The 27,366-nt window shown below is 30.0% G+C and overlaps 1 protein-coding gene across 3 annotated transcripts; it reads right to left on the bottom strand.

Moving 5' to 3' along the window:
• Positions 1 to 27,066, bottom strand: LOC119687615 (plasmanylethanolamine desaturase). Of its 3 annotated transcripts, none has more exons than XM_038101997.1 (6): positions 27,033 to 27,066; positions 5,696 to 5,855; positions 2,991 to 3,202; positions 2,712 to 2,930; positions 1,933 to 2,102; positions 1 to 388 (listed from the first exon to the last, which is right to left on the bottom strand). In XM_038101997.1, exons 2-6 carry the CDS (start codon positions 5,853 to 5,855, stop codon positions 298 to 300), a joined length of 852 nt encoding a protein of 283 aa, XP_037957925.1. In that variant the 5' UTR covers positions 27,033 to 27,066; the 3' UTR covers positions 1 to 297. The 3 variants fall into 3 exon arrangements, with proteins under 3 accessions (XP_037957925.1, XP_037957926.1, XP_037957924.1); XM_038101998.1 differs by lacking the exon at positions 27,033 to 27,066 and adding an exon at positions 25,215 to 25,255; XM_038101996.1 differs by lacking the exon at positions 27,033 to 27,066 and adding an exon at positions 5,915 to 5,971.
• Between the last annotated feature and the right edge of the window lie 300 nt (positions 27,067 to 27,366).

The raw sequence follows: 27,366 nt of genomic DNA, 5'->3' as shown, positions 1-27,366 counted from the left end.
CTAAGTAAAAATTTGTACATTCAGCAATACAGAAATTTTTTTACTTATACAGAGTTTATATCAGGTAGTATAATATATACAGATATAATAATCGTAAAAACTTACTTCTTTACGAACTATTTACTGTATACAGTGTCTGTAACAAAATAGATGTGTATATTTGTGAAGGTGTAAGCGCGTGTATGTGTGAATTCATTTGGTGTGCTGTTATATGTAGATTGGTCCAACCAGTCATTCAATATTCACAGACAGTTATAGACGGCCCACACCCAACCGCTTAAACATTCACATTCCTAGCTATGTAATTTTTTTTGCCCATTTGAGATCATCATCACGAGGTTTATAACCAGTTATAGATTCAATTATTATTTCTAGCGTAGACCAAAATCTGAAAAATAGCGATATTAATAAATATATTTCAATATAAAGCATAAAAAATGTATATCTGTAAATAGAGTGGAAATCGCATAATAAAGGAAATATATTAAAAAGCCAATTTAGATTATGTAGATTATGTGTATACCGAGAATAGTTTTATAAATATATAAGAAGATAGATGTAATTATAATTACAATGAATACTTCTCAAAAACAAGTAACACCCTTAATTAGACAGTTTTGAACAAAATCTTTGCACAGATCAAAGGAGATTTCACAATATCTCATTAAGAGGTTTTTCGAACAGTAGTGAACTACAACAACAAAAATTTTATTTTTTATATTTTTTTAATTAATTGAATTTTTGGCTGATCATACAGCTGTTTCGAGTATTGCCAAATACCCATCATCAGTGGTCTTGGAAATAATTCTTGTATTTAATTATTCGTAAATAATTATTTTTGAGACTGCAAGTACCAGGAATCGAACTTGGGTCCTCTCATTTGATTTCTGATAATATAGAGTAGGTACAAATACTATATGAATGAAATTCTAGTCACGAAGACCAATAACAAACAGTTAAACGAATGCTTTCAATGGATGACGTCCTTAACTGGACAGTTTTAAGCAGAAATCTTGCTTAAAATAGTGTAGGTATAACTGCTATCTGAATAAAATTATTATCTCAGAGACCAATAACTGCTAAACAGACGCTTTATTGGTCTTTGTCAGTTCAAACAGAGGCCTTGCACTAAGCAAAAGTGATATTACAATTTCGATACGATTTCTGTTCATGTAGAGTAGATACAGGTATTATCTGAATAAAATTGTTCTCTCAGCGACCATTAACTGACGCTTTTGTAAAATGAATTTTGATACTGGCCCATAAAACATCAAAACTATATAAGGTCGAACATTCAAAAAAAGCCTTAGAATTGGTTAAGGTAAGTGGAATTAGAATAATACACCACTTAAGCCCTGGTGCATAATACTCCCCATACATTAATATTAAAAGTAAAAATAAATCAAGCGAATGTAATTATTATTTGATGGCTGCTTAAAAGAGCTTTCACAGAAATAACTACACTTACTGTCTAATGTTAGTTGACATTAGGCAAATGAAGTTTTTATTCCAATTCCAATAACAATATCTGGTTTTCAAGAAAAAAATTGCAAGTTCAAAGTTGATATTTTAAAAGTTGACATATTGATGCATAATATAAAATATGTTGCAAAAAGTTATTTAAAATTAATATCTTTACTAAAATGGTCAAATATGGTCACCCCCATAGTCAAATGGGGGTGTCCAGTAATTAAAATCACATCAGTCAAACATACACTGAAGTCTTTCAACAGGAGCATTTCACCAGGACAACGTTAGATATATTGAAATATATTACGAGTATTACTAAATGTAGAACCCATAAAGACGGACAAAATATTGACGAATCGACAAATAAATTAATAGCTTAAATATAGTTTATACTTCACTGGTTATTATTTTAACGTAAATTGTTAGAAAAAATAAATAATACTTTGCTTATTATCATAATACCTTATTTTTTCCAGAGGCCAGTTCAGCCAACCAGTTGTTATGCAAAAGTAAGTTTCATGAGGCGCCACATGATGTATACGATGATGTTTGCGTGGCAACACGATATGATAATTTTGTAAAAATAATACCCATCTTGGTAAAGCAACGTACGTGTGTGACCATTTATGAATCTAAAAAAAAATTATTTTTAATATACATAAAGCTCCTAGTTTTAAGTTATTAAATTAATCAATATTGCACGTATGCAAGTATGAACTCGCAATTTTCGAAGAGTTGGAGTGATTTTGATTGGCCGGCTGCTCCAATTTGACAACGGATTTATGTAGAATCAGCTATTTTAAGCTTCTTCTCCACAGACATCGAGATTTAAAGTTCTAGATTTCTAACATAGACAACAGACGGCACACCTACTTATGGTTAAAAAAACGGTCTGGTGTACGTCCCGTAGCCACGCGTCTCCAGCGACGACCAAGTGCCGTTCGACACCTCCCGAAAAGACTTCACAAGCAGATCCCAGCGGATTACAACAACAATGTCTACTTATTAAGGCTGACTTTTTCCAAAATTATACAACTTTAAAAATATCTTATATCCAAAATCTTAAAAATTAAGCCATGGTAATATAAAGCGTAGTAAAATAAGTTATTCGAAATATCTGTTTTTACTAAAATCCATTGTCAAATGGATATGCCCGGAAGTCGAAATAATGCTGAAGACTTTTAGTTACTAGCTGAGCTACACAATTTAATAAACAACAGTACTCCTATATAGATATTTACCTGATTTGTCATTGCAACAAAAATTGAACATAAAAATAAATACGAAATCCACCAGAAATCTTGCTGTATATCACTGTGAGATTTAGTATTGAAACTATAAGCAAGGAATCCTAAAATTGGTATGCTAATCATGAAATTGTCGCCATTAGTCTCAATAAAGTCATGACGTGTTATTGATGTGGGATCCAAGTGATGTTCTCGAAAAGGACGTAAAAAATTCTAAAATAATAGCTTTTAGCATTATCATTATTTAGCATATGATAAAATTGGTATATTTACTTTGCCAATAATAGGTAAATCTACTGTGCCCCAAGTGTCAGCAGCCCAGTGCACGAGTCCAGAACCAAAGTCAGCTGTTATGATGCCACAAATCGCCGATATACAAGCAATACTGAGCCTATCGAAATGTATATGCTTGAGTATTAGCATAAAATCTATTATCATCAACGCAATGCAAGTGTAAACACAAATAAATTCTTGAGCCCGTTTACCTAAAAGTATACAAGGAAAATTGTTATTATTTATAAATCATAAATTTATATGTAAATAGAATAAATATTTTAAATAAATAGAATTTTTGCTACATAAAAAATATTTCAAATTTTAGCAAAAACAGAAATTTTACATACAACTCACATAGGAATTATAACGACATGACGCTGAAACAAATTTAAAACTTGTCGGGACTGCTGGCTTGGCTCTTCACAAAACGTAGTGGGGTATTATAAATTCCCACTTACGGTTTTTCTAAGCCAAAGTATCAATTGATCTACTAATTAATAAAGTGATCAATTAAGTGCTGCGTTTTGTACTCAAGTTCACTTTGCTCACTACAACAAGTTTGGTCAAGATTTCTGATCGTCTAACTAGGTCGGATGACCTAGTAAGTCATATGGTATATGCACTGAATATTATTTTCAAGTCTATTTTTTTTCATGAAGTCTGCTAGAACGAAAATGTTGGTTTTGTAAACAGTCAATGGAATTCTTAACACTTAACTGAAATAATTTTAACTGAACTTTCGATCGTTGGCACATTTGCTTAATTGTTACTTAGTCGGCCAGTTGTCATGAGTTCCGTTTTCGATTTTTGAATTTCTGGCTCGAAGTTATCATGACTTCTGTTTCTGACAAATGAATGATAATTTTTTTATCAGTATGGTAAGCTTCACTTGATTAAACCACATTACTACTATTTCATCTTCATATCTTGAATCGCAAATTTTCCTCTTCCCAATAGGTATACCTGCATTTAAACTTTAAATAATCAGCCTCAGCGTGTCTGTATGTTAAACTATATTGGAGAGATTATGCAACCTTATCAGTGTCAGCTTCAGCTTTGAATACATTGGATGTTATTTAGTTCATTCCCACTCTCGTTGTCGTTGTTACCATAAAAGTTGTTTATCATGTAAATGCGTTAACTTAGTTCATCGAGCTAGGATTGTGCCCACAACGGACGATAAACAAATAAACACGGACAGATAAATACACCAACACGGAAAAACAACGACCATATTATCGGATGGACAACGAGCAGCCAACAAGGGAGCTACACAGCTGAAATCAGCCGCCTCACACACGCAATACACTCATAAATGCACAAATTCACCTACTCATACATGTTGCCTCAGTTGGAACACCAAGACACGACAACGGTTAAATACTGTGCGTGCAAATGCATCCAGCCTGTGAAAACTTTCAGCATTAGTAAGTACCGTACTCACATCATATACATCTGCTGTTTTCTCCTAACACCCATCGTATCCAAGTCTTTTATATTCTCATACAATGGAGATTCACATGCACTCCCATGCATCCACTCTTCCAAGTGATACCCACAAATATAGTACGAGAAGTCAACTAATGCAAAAGTGCATTAAGAAACCCATGGTCCGTCAGGAGATAACCAAGACTCAAACCGAAACCAAAGTTTGGTCTATCCTTAACGAAATTGATATCCTTTATATATTCGTAAATCACTCTTCCGCATTCGCATTCATTCCATCTAGTTTGCCATCTAGATGTCACGCATTTATTCAATAACCTCGCAATCTGTGACTTATTTGAGGTCAGCACATTGATATTTGGCAGGGGATATTGGACACAATAGACGTGCAAGATAAAAGAAGTTGTGCTATAAGTTATGCACACCTCCTCTGAAAAGGAGATAGAAGGTGTCTTACTGCGGAAGTAAGATATACCTGACATAAGAAGTGCCTAAAATCCAGTTGGCACCATCCGATACTGTTTAAAGTACAAATGGAAGTGAGTGAGTTTCACCTGCAGCACATGACCGGAAGTGCGAATCTGGTATCATGAGAATCAGAGGTTGGCCTGTTAAAGAGAATATCGTGGTGGTTGCGATAAAAACATAAAAACTACGCAGGTAGAATAGAATTACTTTCATTTATTGTGGAGTTACATTTTCCAGCGGATTGCTGTGCACTAAAGAACACAGAAGAGCTAATAACTTTAAAAACTAAGGATTCTATGGTTAATGCACTCCGTAATGCATCCTTTTTAGAAGAATAATGAAATATATTTGCTGCATAAATTTTATGGAATGACTTTAATATCACTTCATTTATGCATGGTGCTTTTCTATTTTTAAGCAATTTTTTTTGCATTTTCAATGTCAGGCCTTAATATTATAAGTTCGTTCTAATTGTATAAATAAATGCATTATACATATAATATAGAATTTTCGAAAATTTTTGCAAATACTTATTTTGAATATTTAGATATAATCCCGGTGAACACAAATCTCGCAACTGTACAACTTCGCCACTCTGCCGTTATTGCAGTTGTGAGATATATGAAATCCTATTACATAGGACCAGCAATACTGTGCGTCCAGTTCTGTGCATTTTGCGACGGGAGAGTGGCGATGCTGTATTTTTTTTGGATCTTTATGTATAGCGGACCTTATAAAAGTGCAGCTTACAATTGATATGATAAACTTAAATATACTACAACATTTACCTGGACTGTATAATTTGGCTAACTCTTGTGCACCTTTATGTTGTGGGCCCCAACGTGGTGATGTTTGTTCTGTAAAAGTTTGCTCTAAAGCAGAGTTACCGTTTGGATCATCTTCAAGCATTGAATTTTCTAATATCTCTCTATCGCTTTTTGTGGTCATCTGAAAATAATAGAACTTTACTATAGTGTACTTTCATATAAATACATTTTTTAATGTACTTAAGTATATCCGATTTTCTGTTATGTATATAGTATTAGAAACAATCTGTAAAATAAATTCATTCGTTATAGACTATTGTCATTCCTATTGCTATTAAACACTTCTAAATAATATTGTTGAAAACAATCATTTTTATGTTTTTTATTAAATATTTATGTTTATAAAATATTAATATTGGATCAGGCGATACCGACAATTTATGAGTGATACCGACAATTTAAAGTACAAACTCTCTGAATGTGGGAACAATTTTAAACATACAATTTTTCTTTCTTACATTTCCTTAACAATTTTTATTAAATATTTAAGGCGTGAGAAATAAAACATTTGGAATTGCACACCGAATGTAGTTACATATGGGCCTTCGCAAATATAGTACCAAATAGCAGGGTGACTCAACAAAATTTTGAGATTAAAAAGAAAACTAAATAAGAGTATGAAATATAAACTATCAGTCATTGTTATTATTTTAAGAAAAATAAAATATATAATTTTATTTATTTAAAAAAGTATTTAAAGCTGGAATATATATGTTTATTTAAGACTCTTGAGATCGAACATTATTAATAGAGTAACAAAACTGCAAATATATCAAAGCAATATACGCCTATTTTTAACCAATGGGTGAAGAATTTGAGCAATTACTTCTCTTGAGCGCAAAATATTGAGAAGAATTTTTAAGGTCATTAAAAATAATAGGATTGTATCAGCCAGATGTAACTAAATTATAAAAATACTCCACGAAGCATATAACTTATTTACAACTTTTAAAAAAATGAAATATTTATTGTATAAAATGTATGGAATTCAAAAATTTAATAACATTGGGCTAAGTAGGCAAATGAGAAATAAAGCCCTCTCTTGACAAACAAAAATGACGCTCTACAAGTCTCTTATCATGCCTGTCTTGCTGTATAATGCAAAAACTTGGACAATTACCAACAGTGATGAGAAGACCTTAGGAGCATTCGAGAGAAAAATTCTTCGGAAGATTTATGGTCCCTTACGCGTTGGCGACGTGTATTGAATTAGATGGAACGATCAGCTGTATGAGCTATACCGCGACATTGACATAGCTAAGCACATAAAAATTCAGCGGCTTCGCTGGCTTGGTCATGTCGTGCGAATGGAAGAAAGTGCTTCGGTTAGAAAGGTGTTTGCTTCAGTACCCGCAAGTGGAAAACGCAGTAGAGTACGTCCGCATCTGACCAGGTGATCAACGATTTGATGGCACTACCAACTGGCGACAACAAGCAACTAATCAGGTTGGCTGGCGGAGGCTTTTCGACGCGGCCAAAGACGACTCACATCTGTAATGGTCAAACTAAGTAAATAATGACATTGAGAAACTATCATCTTATTGACTTGTCTGAATATGTTACAGATAAAAATCGTTTTATGTCGGTTTGTATAACTTTATTTAATAATCAATATATTTGATAGATATGTTGAACCAGTTTTCAGTGCTTTTTTTACATACACACAGGTGTATAAATATCTGTAAGATTTGTAATTATAGTTAGATGACTTTTTCCATCATTATTGGGATAGTACTTTACATGATTAAATTTAAAGATATTTTTATATAGGCAATTGCATACAAAACATCATAGTCACATAACATTGAGTTTGGGAGTTAAATTTATCTTTAAAAGTATTTTTGTACATTTTATGAATAAATACACAGTTGAACAACCTCTGCAAATCATTTGAATTAATCACCAAAATTATATATCCGTACAATTAAACATTTCGTGCAACTTGTTAACTATTTGTTGTGGAAATTATCGACCTGTTAGGACGAAAAATTAAAAGGACTAATGCTTTTAATTACTCTGTAGCTTATATTGCTTTGGTCAGTAATAATAAAAACAAAACCGAATGAATTTAAAGAAGTTTCTTTAAGTGTCCTACAAAATTAAAAAGATATTCGCCCTCTCGTCTATAAATAACCACTATTCTTTAGCAAAGAAAAGCTATGGTTGTTGGAGAACGAGACACCTCTGCCTGTGATGATATTATCTGAACAAGATGGGTTCGCATTTTATGAAAAATTTTTTTCTCTAATAAATTTGTGTACAATAACTTTGCTTTTATTCGTCCAAATATTATGAAATTTTGACAGAAGATGGGAAGGGGTCAAATGGCAGTTCATTTTACAGAAAGACCTGCTAACCTAGACCCTAACAGATGGCTTATTTTAATATGAATGCGCTAACTGTCGCGGTAATACAGAATGCAATGTTGTTAATGCTTATGGTAGTTATGACGCACAGTCATTTTAAAAAGATTAAACCTTAAATAGATGGATTGATAAATACTTAGACTAAGTAATATAAACGCATTATTTTGGAAAATTATGTTTAATGCTTCAATATAGTCCCCTTTTAAGTCGATACACCTAGTCCAACGATCTTTCAACATTTGAATACCTTTTAAATGATACGATTTATCAAGTCCTCCAAAATATACCTCAGGTTCCTATTTCACTTCATCATTTCATGCAAATCTCTTTTCCCAAAAGCCATCTTTGCAAGTTTAAAAACTGGTAATAATCTATGGGAGCCAAAAGTGGAGATTACAGTGGATGAGGAAGCAATTTGTACCATAATTTGTTTAAATTTTTCATGGTTTTCATTGACAAGTGAGCGGGTGTGTTATCCTACAAAACAATTTTTTTTTTTTGACAAATGTGGTCATGTTTTCTTGATTTTCTTATTCAATCAATCCAATAATATGCAATAGTAGTTTGATATAATTATTTTTCCTTTATAGTAATTCAAATAGTCTATGAAAAGTATTCCACTTGAATTCTAAAATACGAAAAACAAAACTTTTTCAGCCGATTGTTGAGTTCGTGGACGTTTGGGCGCACTATCCACGGGCTCTACTCATTCTCTGGCTTGTTAATTTCTCTAAAGTGTGAAGTAATGGATCCATGTTTCATTAATTGTCACTACTTGACAATTTACGCTTACAGTTAGCTAGATTGTGCATAAACATTTCCAAACAATGTTTTCAATGATGATTTCGTTGTGGTTTTGGATCAATTGTGAACAAACGCGGTACACACCTCATACCCAAATATATATGTTAAATATTCGATAAACGTTTATACGATATGTTTATCATGTCTGCCATCTGCTATCTCACACAATTTGATTTTTGGATTATCTAAATATCTACAATATCGTAGACTTTTTCAATGTTTTTATCAGTTGTGACCTCTTTTGGAAGACACGGACGATTTTCATCAAAAACACTCGTAGGACCAGTTTTCTAATATTTATTTGTTGTTAGCAATAGTGCAAGGTTGTCGTAAACAGAAACCATTTCCAATCTGATTGCATCATCGTTCATTCCTTTCGGATGGAGGAATTTTGTTATTCAACGATATTTAATTTTTTTCTTATAATAAAAAATCACCAAAGTACACTATTTCAATTATTTGCAAAAAGCTAACCAAACATCCGATCAAGTCGATCGGTTGTCGTTTAAAACTTGCCAAATATACAAAATATAAATAATTTTGTTCTGGCGTTGCCACCTGTTGTGAAGTCAGGTAATTATCAATTCACCTAGTATAATAATTGGATATGTCGATATAGATTAGTGATTAAATTTTTAACTTTAGAGTATGAGTATGATATGTTCACATATATAATAGAGTAGTGGATAAACCAGCTCAGATATTTCAAGATATCTCAAGAACCCAGTTAAATAGCATAGTCAAGATACCTGCTCAGATATCTCAAGATATCTCAAGAACCCAGTTAAATAGCATTGTCTTAAAATTTATAACTTTAGAGTATGAGTATGATATGTTCACATATAGAGTTGTGGATAAACCAGCTCAGATATCTCAAGATATCTCAAGAACCCAGTTATATAGCATTGTCTTAAAATTTATAGCTTTAGAGTATGAGTATGATATATTCACATATAGAGTTGTGGATAAACCAGCTCAGATATCTCAAGACATCTCAAGAACCCAGTTAAATAGCATTGTCTTAAAATTTATAACTTTAGAGTATGAGTATGATATGTTCACATATAGAGTTGTGGATAAACCAGCTCAGATATCTCAAGATATCTCAAGAACCCAGTTATATAGCATTGTCTTAAAATTTATAGCTTTAGAGTATGAGTATGATATATTCACATATAGAGTTGTGGATAAACCAGCTCAGATATCTCAAGATATCTCAAGAACTCAGTTAAATAGCATTGTATTAAAATTTATAACTTTAGAGTATGAGTATTATATATTCACATATGGAGTAGTGGATAAACCTGCTCAGAATATTGAAATTGGAGATAATCCGTTGTCAACACGCTTTGCTGGGAAATTGCATCTTTAAATTGAGTCCTTAAATATTAAGTATAAAGGACGCAAGAAATAGAAAGCACAATATTTTCTTGCACCTTTCGTATTTACTAAAATTTATTTAAAGGCTTGCTTTAAAAATAATATTACAATGTTCTTTGTGAAATAAAAATACAATATAAAAGCACTAAATTACATCTGAGCTCACAAATAAAGTATCTTGCAACCTATTAAAAAGGAGCTATTGTTGCGGAACCCTTTATATGCATAACGCATATGAGCAGAACGTAAAAAAAGTGCAATTTTAAACCACCTGTTTAACTTCCATGTGGGCTTTTGACACTATTATTGACAAGAGGGGAAAGCAAGCTGGCAATTTCATGAATTTGCAATTTTTCATTGTATTACTGCTACACCTGAAAAGAAATGGTTTAAAATGAAACTAAAATGGTTTACCGCATGCTATAAAGTTAAAGGTAACTTGCTTTATATGAATGATTGACTAGATTGAAGTACAAGTAAATATGTGTATATCCGGAAAGTATTTTAGATTACAAATAATGAGGGTATAAAATTGACACCGGAAAATATTTCTGTTTTTGAGAACTTTCAAGTTTGTATTATATTGAATATATATTATATTGAATATATATTATATTGAATATATATATATTATGTTATATTTGTTTTTTAATTAACTTTTCTTTGAATTCAAAAATATACTAACGATTTATGGTAAAGAGGGGGTCCTTGAAGTCCTAGTATTAGTCCTTCAAGTCTTTAGTCATGAAAGTGAACAAGGTTCTAAGTTTCCGAATAAAATTTTTCAATTCAGAATAAGGAAAGATCAGTTTTATCGTAGAGTTTCAAATATCAGACAATAATAAAAGTTTTTGATCTAGCTTTCTTCTAATGGCACAATTCAAAGCGAAATAATCACAAATACTATACATAAAAGTGTCATCTCCTTCCAAAAAGCGACAACATGCTATCATTCCAAACATACCCATCTTGCTGAAATGGTACACAGGTTACGATGACCGGCCACAAATAACCTATCAGCTTCATTTATATTCCAAAAGAAAATTATGAACCTGATATATATCCTTGAATTCTTCTCCCAACATAATTACCTCATGCATTAAAAAATAAAATCAACATCACCAAAGCATACCGAAATCCAAAACCAAATAGACATTAATAGAGAATGTCAACCTCGTCACATAAGCGCTGCATGGACTACATGACAATAAGTATGTGAATATCTCATATAATATATATTATAATGCATTATATATTAACAAAAATTTAACTTAAATTAAAATTTTCTATACCCAATAGATCTGTACCTCCTAAAAATATTTGAAAATTTATTCTCGAAGTACAGATAATTTTCGTTTTGAGAAGTAGTTAAGAAAAAAATAACATCGAAATCGAAGGTGATCAAAAGTCAAAAGTCGTTTCACTTGTAGAAACTTGTGGCTCATATATATACATGCCATATATATAAATGCCATATACAGCATTTATGACATTCATAGAAACCTGTGATGGCTATTTTGTCTGAAGCTGAAGACGACTATCTTCGAACTAAATTAAGTAATAAATTGAATAAATTCAATGAATTTAATTGAATGGTGCCTTTCAAACACCACACATTTTATCAGGGCATGTGATTATTAATTAATAAATTTACGCACTTTTGTCGAAAAAGACTGTAGGTCGTTTGCTACAGGTGACGATTATGAAAAAGCAATACATGATATAAGTATATTTCTTTCACTAAAAATTTTCGAGGAATAATAAGATTATTGTCATACAAAAAATATCAAAACAAATCTTACCCTGAAGTTGACTTTAGACTATAGTCGTAAATTTAGTGAAATATATTTTTTAACATTAATTTAAAAAGTATTATTTAAACAATTGTTATATGTGGCTATATACATATATATATATATATATATATATATATAAATAATAATTTGTAATTAAAACAATAGCTTATAAAAATTTTAAGCGAAAGTCAAATTTGAACCAATATAACTTCTGAACCCATTTTAATCAACAAAATAAATAATACATAGATAAATAGATAATAAAATATATATGAATATATAAATAAATATTTTTATATTTACTATACGATAAATTCTGATAATGTTTTCTTTAAGTATTAACATTTATTTGATACTATTAAAGTATCGACTGTCGCGCTACTGGCCAAGTAACCGCCAGGCTAAAGAGCTGGTTCATCCCTATAATTATAATAAGATATCCTTCTTCAACAGAACAGAGTTGAGGGTGCTGGTGGGATATCTAACCGGTCACCACGGACTACATTACCACCTCAATAAAATAGGTCTGTCCAAAGAGATAGAGTATAAACTCTGCTTAGAAGCAGAGGAGATATCCAGCGACATTCTGTGACTGCCCAGCCTTGATCTGGGCGAGAAGGGAGGTCACTGGGTAGGGAACTGCTTTCACCTTCCGACATTAAGTTTGGTTTTCCAAAGACGAGACCTATATATCCAATATGGAAATTTTTCGTAGAACTCGAAAATCATTTCGAATTTTTTTTTCTGTGTACCGTTTTCGAGTTATTTGCAAAAAACCGTTATTTTGATTTTTCTCAAAACATCATCCTGCATATGCCCCCAAAATTTTCTTTTCTAAATTGTGTCATACAGAATTTCCCTCTTTTCCCTATAGGAAATATAAGTCTCGTTTTCGAAAACGTTTGGCTATAAACTAGTGCTATCTATAAAAAAAAAAATAATTTCATTTCATTAAAAAATAATGTCGATTATTGCAATATTGTTTAATATTCCAAATGATTGGTTTATTTAATGCCACAGTTGCACCCTTCATATTAATTATGTTATGTGATATGAGGTAACGGTGGCCCCTCCATAATATGAACGTGTACGTGACTATTGTCGGTCATTTGAATGAAATCATTTAAATGAAATTATTTGAATAAAATTATTTGAATGAAATCATTTGAACAATATTATATATATGTATATATATAATCTATATATTATAATGTATATATCTATATCTATATATTATCACAATGAAATTGACATAATATAGCGTTAAGGAGTATCATTCTTCTTGCAAATATAAAACGTAATGAGCATCGAAGAATACTAATTCTGTTGATTGGAAATACTATTAAATCATTTGAATAGGATTTATATGTAATACATAATCCTATATATTATCACAATGAAATTGATATGATATGGCGTTAAGGAGTATTATTCTTCCTGCAAATATAAAACGTAATGAATATCGAAGAATACTAATTCTATTGTTTGGAAATACTATTTTAGGAATTCACAGAAAAAAACTTTAGAATTGCAAAAATATCTATTTGGCTTGAAGTCATATTGAAAATATGGATCCAAGATATTATCATAAAAGTCCCAAAAAAAAAAGAATAAGGTTTCAGTTTTAGTAAGGACAATGTTTATTGTTTACTGTTTATCATTATAGGGGGTAAAGTGTCTGATTGCATTTCACATGGTAGACGCCAGCGCGATCCTTGTCACAGTTCTCTCCAACGTGATTACTGTTTATTTTATTATTAATTGTTATTATATATATAACGCGAAATTGCACGCTCCCCACTGTACAACAAAATCACGATTTTGAACAGGCAGATGTATTGAGCGAAGAGAGGAATTATAAAAAGAGAATGACACTAAAGATGCTACATACACGGTTGCCACTTATGGTACTTTAGTACCAAAATTGGTACTTTTTTTTTTTTTGAACTCTTGTTCAAAAACTGGTACATTTTTGACGACCCAACTTTATTGTGGATATTTCCAACTAATTTTTTTTATAAATGCAACTTTGCACTATTTTATATTTTGTTCATTTATAACACTATAAAAAACACAGAACGAAAAAACAAAAAGGTCCAAACAATTTTTGGACCTTTTTTTACAGAAATGGTACCTTTTTAAACCAATTTTGGTACAGAAAAAAATTTTCAAGTGGCAACCGTGGCTACATATCGTGCAAATACCGCAAAATAAGACAATAAATTACAAGACCGACACAGAGAATGTAGCCCACCTCTATAGAAAAGTGATCAGTAAAAGTTAGTGCAATATGGACTTATGGAATAAGTAACTTGACAATTAGATTAATGAAATGTGATATTATTAATTTTTATTTTTATTAGGTAAAAAGTATATAAAATTCTTGGTTAGTATTTAAATAATATTTAGTTAATACTTTAATATATGTATATCAATCAATCAATCAATCCAGTACGTTCCCAGGGGAACGTATTTATTTGTCATAATTATCTTTGTAGAACATGATCCTGATGACTCTCATCGAAATACAGGATCAGGTCAAAATACGGAAATTTTTTAAAAAAAACATCGATGAAGGATTTTTTAATTTTTATTGAAAAAAAAGTGAACTATAGCCAGTTAATAAATAAACAGAAAACATTATAAAATACAGGTCCATAAACAAATTTAAGGTTTAATTTTTTAAATTTATTTTTATTGATATCAGTGTGCTAAAGTATTGCTTGAATAAATAAAATTTGATTTTAAAAATATATTTAAATGAACAATTTTTTATTTGCAAATCATCTATGGAATTCAAAAAAAATTCTTTTAAAAGCTTGAGTTTTTAGAATACTCATATTATTTTTTTTTGTATGATTTTTTTACAAACCGATGACATAACCTACTTCAAGATTCCAACTAATTCTCCCACTCACAACTAAATTTACTTTAACATTGAACTTGGTGTGTTGTTTTGCCCACATATATCTATATGTTTTCCTAACATATTTAATCTTCTGACTCACATTTAACTCTCTTAATAGATAATGAATATTTCGCTAAAACTCTGCAGGTAAGAATTCTTTTTTTTTTAATTCTGCAGAGATAAGACTTGAAAAATATTTTTCACAACCGATAAACCCAACTAGAAATCTTGCTTGTAATTATATTAGTTATTTTTATGACAACCTTATGTACTTTATTATGCTCGTAAAAAGAATAAAAAAGCTCAAAATAATAATAAAAATGATGATAATAATAATAATAATAACAATAATAAAGAGGTATGAAAATGTTTAAAAGCAAATTATTGAATTTGTTAAAAATGACAAATCGTTACGTTGGTTTCGAAATTTTTTCGTATTTTTCTAATCAATCTTGTTATGAATTTGATAAAATTAACGCCTTTGAAATGAACACATAAAGCGATATAATTAGAAAAGAAATTTTATCTAAACGATTTCATTCAAATTACTGACAATAGTCATGTAGACGTACATTTCATGGAGAGGGGACTGTTAGCTCATATCATATAACTCCAACGAAAGGTGCAAGAGTGGCACAAAACAAACGACTCACTTTGAGTTTGCAATATTTAACAATATTGCAAGTAATCAACTTTGTCATTACTTTTCAATTGTATTTATAAGATTAAAGGAATTACTTATACATTTTATACATAATTTGTTGTTTGAATAAGGGAACAAATTCCAGTATTTCGGACTTCAAAAATGCACATTAGTCATTGCTAGTGTTATAAATAATGCAACCTATCTTGATGGTCAAATTTAAACATATTATTTATATTGTTTATATATGATAAGCTTGAATACATATAATATACAATACATACAATTCACAAGTATCGAACCTCAATCAGCAATTTTTGCGCAATTATAATTAACTGTTTACACTACGACAAAGTATTTCGCCAGACAAATTGCAATGAACAGCAAACATCAATCAATAACAAACTAAATTCAAAGTTAATTAATTTTAATAAAATTATATTATATATAAATAATACATATTTTATTTATTGAGAAAGTGAAGTACAGTTTTGAGTCAGTTGGTTAAGGTGCGCTGACTCTGAGCTTCAAATTTGGTAGGACACGAGTTCGATTCCTGCTAATTGCAGTTACAAAAAATTATTTACGAATAATTAAATAGAAGAATTCTTTCCAAGACCACTGATGATGGGTACTTGACAAGACTCAAAAAAGCTTTATGGTCAGCCAAAATTTTAGTTAATTAAAAATAATAATTAAATAATAAACAGTTTTTAAAAAATTGTTTTTGTTTTTTAAAAAATTTACTTAAACCGATATTTCGTCTTTAATCTATAGTCATCATCAGGGTACTATATAATATTAATACGATGTAACAATATTTTAGTATATCTCGCAAAGAAGCAATTATAGAATACATTAACATTAAAATATAAATTACATATATATAAAAAAAAATTGTACAATACTATGACAATAAATATAAAAAATACATATTTAGAGGAGTGATATATTTATACACTTCCGGATTTGTGGTAGGTCTTTTTATACACCTGAGAGAGAGACAGTGTTGTATGTCAGTTTTATAGTTCTTGCGTGATTTCTGATTAAATTCTTTATAATTGTGGATTAAAATTGTTTGCTAGCTTATTATTTTTATTGTTAGCTAGTTACTCTTATAAAAATTTATTTAATCAAATAAAATAAATTTATATAAAAAAAAAAAAATTTTATAGTTGAGTTTAGTGTCACTAGGAAATTGAGGGATGTCTAGCATTTCCAAGAAAAAGCGTGTTTATTGATTATTTTCTGAGTGTAACACCTTTACATTATCAAGATCCGGCTCTTGTTTTTATGTGATATGTTACAGTATAAGGCCTTTACCTTATAAGGTAAAGGTATGTACCAACACATACCTGGTTGCATATGTTGGAACCGTCATCTTTACATTTGATTTGATAAACCACAGTCCGTTTATCCAAAGTATCTATTTTCGATTTGGTGTTAGAGAATAATGTCTTTATTATGTTTTGTGTCTTATATGTAATTTAAATTAATTAAAATTAAAAACAAAAAAAAATATTGTTGTTACATTTCACTACTGTTTAGAACTTCTCTATTAAATAATCTTTTTACGAAGTACATAAAGCACTTCGTCGAAGAATTGTGTTTAGCTATGAAGCTTTGGTTAAATGGCTACGTCAATAAGCAAAATTATCGAAGATAATCTTCACGCCACTAACAAATCATCTATAAAAATTGACTGTTTGCCACGGTTTACACGCTAATATCATCATCGATCCTTATTTCTTTCAAAATGAGAAAGGAGCTGCCGTTAACGTGAATGGTAAGCGCTATCGAGCCAAGCTGACTGAATTTTTGTTTCCAAAAATTAATCAGTTAAACATGGACAACAACGGCGCAACTTAGCATACAGTGCGTTTAGCAATTGATTTATTGTGAAATCAATTTGATAACTGGTGACAACATTATCTCCAGAAGTGGTCCTACAACTCTTGACAAACCAGCAACTCTTGAAACATTGAAAGCATTCACCATTGACGCCATTGATACCATACTGCTACATTTATTGTAAAAAAAAGTAAAATTGGACTGATCGAATGGACTATGTAACTCGTAGCCGTGGCGGACATATGCCGGAAATCATATTCAAAAAATAAATGCCATGAAATTGTCTACCAGATTATAACAAAAAAACATTTAATTCCAACAATATGTCTGTCTTGTATTATTATGCAAGACAGCTAAATAAGCTCCCGATACAGTAGATTCTATTAAGTAAAATAGTCATTACTAAAATTAAAATTTAATTTTATTTATAAAAATTAAATAATAACTATTGTTATAGAAAATAATCGTAACTTCAAAAAGTGTATTATTTTATTTAAATTATTCAATGCAATGTTATCTTACATATTACACCTTTATTTTTCTATAAGAATTCCTAAATTTGACATAATATATAATAGGCTCTATAATTTAAAAATATTGAATAAGTTTTTAATTCAGAACTTTGTACGTATGCTTATACCTAAAACTTATAGATAATCCCAAAATCAATTTAAATATTGTAATTGTTAAAACCAGCAAATTTACGGTCAGACATATTTCAATTGCATTATAAAAATGATTATATATAGAACTAAACTATATTCTCAGGACTATTTGTTTTTCAGTGCAAATAAGTGTATCTTATAATTAACTATATAATGATTATATATAAATTATTATATATAATTATTTACTATATTGTATGTGTGAATGTATTGAAGAGTTTTCGGATCTCTTACTGATAAGTTGCATCATAAAATCAAAAACAATCTGGTTATTCTTAAAAATATTTAATAATTAAAACATATAGTTGTAATTAGCATAAAAAAAATAGTTTAAGACGCCCTGCAACTCAACAAACTCGATCTAAAAATTATATACGGGAACCACCGCAAGACGCTGCAACTATCACTTGCGCAATTCAGACATCACTGAGTCAAACAAATAAAGATACTACTCTCAAGAAAAAGATACAGTGCATCATTTAATCCCTGAAACACTTAATTTTCATACTCCTAGCTATCTCCAGATACAGACGTGCTCAACATATAAGCTGGTTCGGCAGGTATCAAATGTTGAACAATCAGTCATCTGCTCTTTCAATCCTAATTTAACTGGAATATCATTTATTAGAGTTTTCGAAACTATCTATATTATTATAATAATAATAATATATAGTAATATTTAGTTATATATAGAAGTTAACTATAGGAAGTTGAAAATTTTTAGCGGATGTAAGTTTCAAATATCACTATAGACCAAAGAATTATTATTCGTTAATAAATGCTAGTTTCTAATTTATCTTAAACGTAATATGTTCCGAACAACCACAAAAAGAATGAATACCTATCTTGATAGTTTGGCTCAACATTATTAACCTTGATGCATAGTGACTACGACTAGTTCAGGTACAGAGATCTATCAAGCAGTTTTGTTGTATTTTACAACACGTTTTACAAATGCCAAGTTGCTAAAGGCTTAGTACTAATTTAGTACTAATCTAAATTACAATTAAACTACTAATTCGAGAGTAGATCTAAAGGTTTGATTCGTTTAAGTCTCCTCAGCAGGCCAGATGTATTACAGAGATGGTGGGTTTTCTCGTTTGGGTGCTGTTGTGACCGGCCTTGGTGCTTTACCGCGAACTTTTGCATTACTGCATCAATAGATTCGATTTTCAAATCCCGATGGAGGTCAATATTTCTAATTAACCACGGAGCATTGACTAAATTTCTTGGGTTTTTTTTTTTGGATGATTGGAATAAATGATTTTGGTGCACATCCCTACAACTGGATTTCATAAGTCCACACTGCAGCTAAGACTAACTTGTATATAATCAATTTGTTACTTAGAGAGACGGTTGATTTTTTTCCAATAAGCCAATATAGTTTTTTATATTCTAATTCCAACTCAACTCGATTTTTCTTTATATGTTCTTGCCAATTCAACTTTGCATTTTAATTCATGCCAAGGTATTTAGCTGTATTTGAGTATGGTATTCGAGCACTTGACATATTTATCGGCAAAAAAATCGATTGATTTTTTTGTTTGTGAAGTTTGCATGGACGGATTTCGTTTGGTTCAACTCAAATTTCCATTTTTCAGTTCAACTTTATATTATTTCCAGTAGTAAGGATTACTGTATCATTTGCACAAAAGTTGTAATAGCGCTTTCTGGTGGGGCTTGCAGTTCGAATGTGTAAATTAGGTAAAGTATTAAACCAAGTATATTTGCCTGTGGTACTGCAGCTTCAATTGGTTCAAGTGTTGAATACCCACCGTTCACTCTGAAGAATCGGCAAGATAAGTAGGATGAAATAATTTCGTATATTTGTCTCAAAAACTACTGTTGGATCTTTGTTCTTTGTGCCAGATCTTCTTAAAGGCTTTCGATACGACTCTCGATTTTGTCGCGTATTTTTGTCTGTGTATTTGTTCTACAGTAAAATGTTTTTTTCGGAACCCAACCTGATGGCTTGGAACTAATTGTTTTTCTGTTAGAATAATCTGTATTCTATGAAGAATTCGCTCAAAGATTTTTGATAAAACGGGCAATAAAGAAATTGAACGATACGACGTAACTTCATTAGCTGGTTTTGCTTGTTTGAGTTTGGGAAGTGAGGGAATTGGTTTAAGATCTCAGCCGTTATTTGATTTCAGTCAGGAGAATTTTCTAGTTTCATATTTCTGATTTCATTTTTTATTTCAGTAAATGCATTTAAATTAGACGCAGGATTCCTCCCCGGATTCAAGTAAATAAATGACTTTCTTAATTAAACTGCTTGCTCCATTTTCTCGAATCAGTAATATTCTCAATTTAGAATATTTTATTGAGCTCAGAAAGTTGATTAATAGAAAAATTTACCAGTTTCCAATGCTGGTGCGCGCCTGACAGCGAACAACTCTATTGGAAAGACATTTTCTTATTCACATAATAAAAACAGACTAATTCATTTTTTTTCTGGTAAGTATAGTTAGGTTTTTAAGAAATATGTACAACTTTTTGCGAGGCCCCTGTGGGCGAAGCTGTCGACGGTCCCCGATGTTGCCGAAGCTCATCGCCGCCACTGCGAAGGAAAATAAATTCCATTATCATTCAGTGAAAATGTTATCTTAAGAAATTTTGCGAGTAAATTTGCTTTTTTTTCTTCACTTTTGGCTCATTATGTACTATCTGCTTTAATAGGAGGATTATATTTATTTGGTTTTTTTACAGCTTTCACGGCTTTCCACAACAAGTAATCTATGCGTTAATCATAGGAAGGGTTTCTAAGATTCTGTTGTATCTTATTGTTTTTAACATAACGATAATGATAATGTGTTTAAACAAGCATCTGATAGGAAATATATTGTACCTAGATAGGTATACTATAGAAATACATATATTTCATAACAATGGTAACAACAAATATTCAACTATCATATGATTTGATTTTGGAATAGGGTCGGCAATTAAACAAGGAGACTCTTTGTCAACTATTATATATAACTTAATCCTTTATAAACCAATTAATAGAACAAATCAAAGTGCTGCAACCATTTGGAAGTCAGTACAAATTTTTGATTGTGTGGATGACATAGCTAGCTTTGGAGTCTGTCTAAAGAGAACCACAATAATTTTGTGGTTTTAATCGATAATGTTGGTAATCCATTGATGATATTAATAATAACCCATTGATGATATTAATAATGTTGACAAAATTAATCTTATTATACACTCGTTTTAACAATAAAATATGGTGCTAATTTTCTGGACTGAAAAATCTATAGTAGGACTATTTCTCAAACTGTAATAAATTTTAAGTAAAATTAAAACAAAAAATTATTAATAAAAATTATTAATTGTCATATCTATATATATAAAAGTATATACTATATTTTTCAAAAATATTAGTTTTTAAAATATTTGAAATAAAACTATTTTTAAAGTGAACTACAATATGCCGACATGAAAAAGGGAAGTTAAGACAGACAATCCCTATTTAGACGTTAATAGACAATTTCTATATGAAACCATATTTATTTAAGCAGAGAAACTAAACAAACAAATATAAAAAGCGATTAAATTACATTGTGGGATTAATTCATTAATCATTTGAAAATAGTTTGTATTTACATTTTTTAGCGATAAAATCGTTGTTTTGCTTACACAGGTCAATTTGAGCTGTAAATTATGGTAAATGTACTTAAAGGTTCGTTGTGAATATATTTATAATCTATACAACGATTATTTTAAGCGTAATTTTTATTAATAGTTCAATAAAGAAATTCAAACAACAAAACTGATAATCTAAGTGAGCGAATAGTGAAATGATAGCATTTCCAGTAAATATCGACTTTAGTCAAATATACTTAACTGACTCACTTCGCCAGTTAACTCAAAATACGAATATCGATACACTTCAAGGCGACTAGACTAATATGTGATATTGAAAATATCTTTCATATAGATTGTAATATATAATCAACAATAAATGATTACATATAGTTAAAGCGAAACAAATTGTTTTTTATAAAGGTTTCTCTGTTAAAGTATAATAGACCGTTACAACAAACAACGATTTTTTGGAGATAGTGCATCCATAGAACTAATCAACACGTTAAAATTTTTTTTATGTCACATAATCCTATGGGGATTACTAAATAAATATGATTTCACATACCTTTAAATTTAGTTAATTGTGCTATAGAATCGCATCTTAAATAAATATTCCTTCACTTAGTTATAGTTCTTGAAGCTGCAACAAAGCTCAATTTCACTTCTCTTTAGTATTAGTATTCATTTATTTTATTTTATTATGTTTTTAGCTACCTTCCGGCTTGTCTATATTCTTTCCAATAGGGATGAAATATTTAAAGAATATCTCTACAATTTAAATAAATAACAAGACCTCGGTGTGCATATCATAGATAATCTATATAAAAGCAACATTTTACCCTAGTGCTATCACCAAAACAAGTAAATAATGAAGTGAAATTTGATTCTCAATAGATGCATCACTTAATCAGGAATTATACTTAAAAAACGGACAAAGTACTGGTAACCTTCCTTTACCTCCTGATGCTAAATTCAAGTTGGCTAGGATCTATAAGAATCTATTTGCCAAATTAAATATTCCTGAGCACAAATAATTTGTGTGTGGAAACTATGGTGATTAAGGCCCCAAGTTGAAGTGTAGAAGCTTCGTTAATATATATGACAGGATTGGTTTTACTACGAACATATTCAATATTAATACTTTAGTTACGCCCATGCTCTCATAAAAATGAAGAACAACTAGAATAAAAAGAAATACTGGGATAATCTAGAGAATTAGTACAATTCAAATCACTTATTGGTACCTATAATAGGAGACACGAGGATTGTAATGACTTTCAAATGGAAAATATAGAATCATCACAGGGAATCTTAGCAGAACACTGTAAACTAAAATACCATCTTACGAGACTGGGTATAAATACGGATGCAAACTGTAGATTTTGTGAAGAGAATGAGAAGTCGGCCACACATGTGTTGTTAGAATGCCTTGCGCTAATACACATACGAAATAGGCTTCTAGGTATATATATTTTTACTGAAGAGGCAACAAGACTCTAAGAAGTAGGTTATATAGTACTTTTTATTGACGCAACAGGGCTTAGAGACATACTCTAAGCCGAGAAGGGGGAAAAATAGACCCGACGGTCGCAGTGCCACATACCTTCTCCACAATAATAATAATGCGCCCATATATTACATTTATTGGAAGAATCAACGTTTGTATCAAGTTTCTATGGATAGCGACCTAAGATTTAACTAATATACAAGTTTCTATTAAATATGATAGTTGCTTCCGTCATAACTGACGTTAAATTACAACTTATATTCAAAAAATATAGCCTCGCCTGTGCAAATCGTAAAGTAACATTAGTATGCCTTTTTCCGAATTTCGTTCCTAAATAAAAGCATGCAATAAAATAATGCCTCTACAAAAGAATAGTATTAAAATGTAACAATATTGAAAATAAAATATGATTAATTAATTCAATTATTCTACAGCTCCTTTATGATTTTCTTCTAATATAATACAACAAGTTAATTTGTTAATGAACCTTCACAGCAAATTAACAAAACCTCCAAAGTGCGAACAAGTACAATTCAGGTACAGCTTTGGGTCAGTGGGTAAATCAACCCTGACTCTGAGCTTCAAATTTGACAGGGCACAATTTCAATCCTTGGTACTTGCAGTTTCAAAATATTATTTACGAATATTAAATAGAAGAAATTATGCCAAGACCACTGATGATGGGTATTTGGCAATACTCGAAACAGCTGTATGATCAGCCAAAAATTTAATTACTTAAAGTAATATAAAAAAACGAATTTTTGTTGTTGTGGTTTAACATACTACTTTTCGAACCCTCTCTACCAAAATTTCAAATTGAAACATATACTGTAACACTATTTAAATTAAATTTTATATCTATTAATAAAAATTTAATTGAGAAATTGGTGTATAGCCACATGAGGTATGGTTAACGCCAAAAAAAATTAAAAAGCAAAAAATTAATTCAATATCAAACACAATTTAATTCACTGAAGTTCACTGTTTCTAATAGTTGTATATAGGGGTTCTATAAGAACTAAGGCAAAAGACTGTTTTTTGGCAACGGACTAAAATAACAACCTAAAAACTCTTAGCACATACATCATTATTGTTTATCAAAAAAAAATTAAAGGTAGTACTTAATGTATTCCTTAATGCTAACTAAACGTTTTCATTAAAATCGTTTTTGTTTTATTAATTATTTAATAAATTTATTATTATTTAAATATTTTAATTATAGAAAAAAAGTTTTTGGAGGTTTAAAAAAGTTTGTAGCACAATGGGCCTAATAACCTAAGTGGATCCCCTTGGCATCGCCGGTATAGCCTATAAAAAAGTTTTCAACTTCTCTTCGCAGTCCTCCTCCTCCCCTTTCTTACTTCTCTTTTCCAACCTTTTTCTTTTCATCTAGTTATTATTAATTATCTATTATTTTCATAATAACTTCCTTTTTTTTAAAAAATTTTAATTTTATTTAGTTTTACTATTTAGTTTTACTATCACATACATTATATACATGTAGACAGATTGTGATTAAAATATATATGTAAAATTAAACAATAATTAATTGCATAGTTCTAGGGATCAGTTAGATAGATGTCTTTACCTATTAGATTTAGTGTTGATGCACTTTTAAATTTATCTTTATAAATATGAAATAATTAATTAATTATTATTAATATTGTAAATATTAATATTAAAAAATTAATCAATTTAATCAATATTAATTATTATTAATATATAAGAGTTAGGTTAGGTTAGATTGGAGTGACGGCTTTGTGCCCAAAGCCCAGAAATTAACGTTGTTCATACGCAGACCAGATCTATTCCCAAAAAAAACACAGTGGCCAGCATACGAACAAATCAAAAAGTCACGACTTCTCCATTTAAGAGGAAGTGTAAATATAGGGGATCTCTATATTTTATAAGATTTCTACAATATAAAGAATATAAAATAATTAAATTAAATAATTAAATATTTTACCTGTTAAAAAGTTTCTTATTTTTGCTTCTTGAAGCGGCCGTTTTTTTTTTTTTTGCACAATCCTAATGCAATTTTTGTTTGAAATACGTTTAAAAAAATGAATATCCAATATTTTATAACTACAGATACGTGTTTTTGTAATTAGACAAAAAAAAATCTTACTCAAATGTACATAAATTAATTAATTTCTAATCACTAAAAGTGATTTCCATATTTCTAAGGTATTCTAATATTTGACCTACGTCCTCTGCCTGATTAATTGTTGGCTGCGTTCACTACTGATTGGCTCAAACACGCTGTATGACAACAACTCTACCACTATAGCACAACCACAACACTTTTCCATGCAAACACTTTACAAAGAATTAAATAAAATCACTAAAAATAATACATATACACATATATGTACACATGTGTATGTGTGTGTATATGTGTGTGTACGTATGTGTTTACTTAGTTTGTTAATTTGTGTATGCAAATTATGCATGTAAAAATATGTATATAAATACGCACAGTTGTAATATGTAAATATATATGTAACATATGTATGTGAGTAATTATATATATTTATATTCTTAAAATATTGGCTTCTATATAGTAAATCCAATTTTTTTTTTCTTAGTTATACTTATTTCTAAATTTATATTTTATGTTAATTTAAACTTGTATGCACTGCTTACAACCAAAATTGGCTGGTCTAATGTGACTCGAATGTTTGGCACCGAGCTGCTGCTAGTAATAATAGTGATGGCGGGTAATGGTGATGGCATGGCATGGCAAGGGTAACAGTACAAACGAAACAGTGAATGAGTGTAGCGAGTAAGTAAATGAATAGTTTTTTTAGTTAAATGAAGTTAGTTGTGCTGTTGACTTAAATTATGGTGCCTTTTTTTTTATTATAGGTTCTTTTATTTTATTATAAGCCCCAACTACTGTAACTGGATGTGTCATTGCTAATGGGTTGGTTGGCTTAACTAACATTTGGGACGTCATCATTAATATTTAGAATACTCACACTATTACCGCCCTGCAAGGCAGAATACACTTGACGCCGCTCTATCGTGTGACAAACACAGGGACAATGCATGAAAGGCGGTGCACGACAAGCACAAGCATGCAAACTAAAATACATACACACATACAATAATATGTACAACAAACGAGCAGGCCTAGTAGGTCGATTTAACGGCGGTTATTTTGAACAATGCGTTGTAATTGTTGTTGTCGTTCTTGTTGTTGGTGGTATGGTATGGTATCGCCTACTGTTGTTGTTGTTGTTGTTGTTAAATTGGTTTGCTTGATTTGAACTTTTTAGCTAATTTGTTTGTTAGACAAATATTGTTTCACTAAGCTTTGATTCTTTTGATATTCATTTTATTATAATAAATAATTTTTTGAACTTCTTTGATTTCGTGCTTTTTTGTTTTAGTTTGTTTATTTTATGACATAAATAAATAGAGAAAAAAAACTTTGCCACTAGTTCACAAAACTGCACTCTTAAAAATTTTCTTTATTTTAAAGAAAAATCTTACAAATTACTTAATTGAGCTTTAATTAGAAAATTCATATTTTTTATGTTTTATGTTTTATGTTTGAAAATATAGACAGTTAATGACACTTAACACTGAAGTTAGTTGTCATATGCTAATTTAGTTGAATTTCTTTCAAAAGAATGCATAGAATGCATTTTTCTTGACATAATTTTTGTTTTGTTATTTTTAAAAAATATTTTCGTAACTAGTTTTTTAAATTTTAACAAAATTATTTTATTTTGGTTTCTCATATATATATATTTGTATATATTCTCAACACACTCACCTTAACGTAAGCACGCCTTTTATTTGTATATATATTTCATAAAACTTCAATTTAAAACTTATTTCACTCATAAAAAAAAATTTTTTTAAAAATTCATAAATTAAATAAAATTGTATAAATATATGCCACCATTTAACAATAATATAAAAATATATATAAAACAAAAATTTTGACAAATGAACAAAAATCCACTTGTTCTAACACAAAATAAGTAGACTCAGGCTCTGTCACTAGTCACACATTGACACAGTCTGCACGTGATTTAGTGCAGTAAATTTAATAGTGTCCTTTTCTCTTGAGCTCCCAAAATTCAACTATCACCCAGTGAACTACT

This window comes from Teleopsis dalmanni, chromosome X (assembly GCF_002237135.1).
Source record: "Teleopsis dalmanni isolate 2A chromosome X, ASM223713v2, whole genome shotgun sequence".
Taxonomy (NCBI): domain Eukaryota; kingdom Metazoa; phylum Arthropoda; class Insecta; order Diptera; family Diopsidae; genus Teleopsis; species Teleopsis dalmanni.
This window is presented reverse-complemented; position numbering and strand designations above follow the sequence as displayed.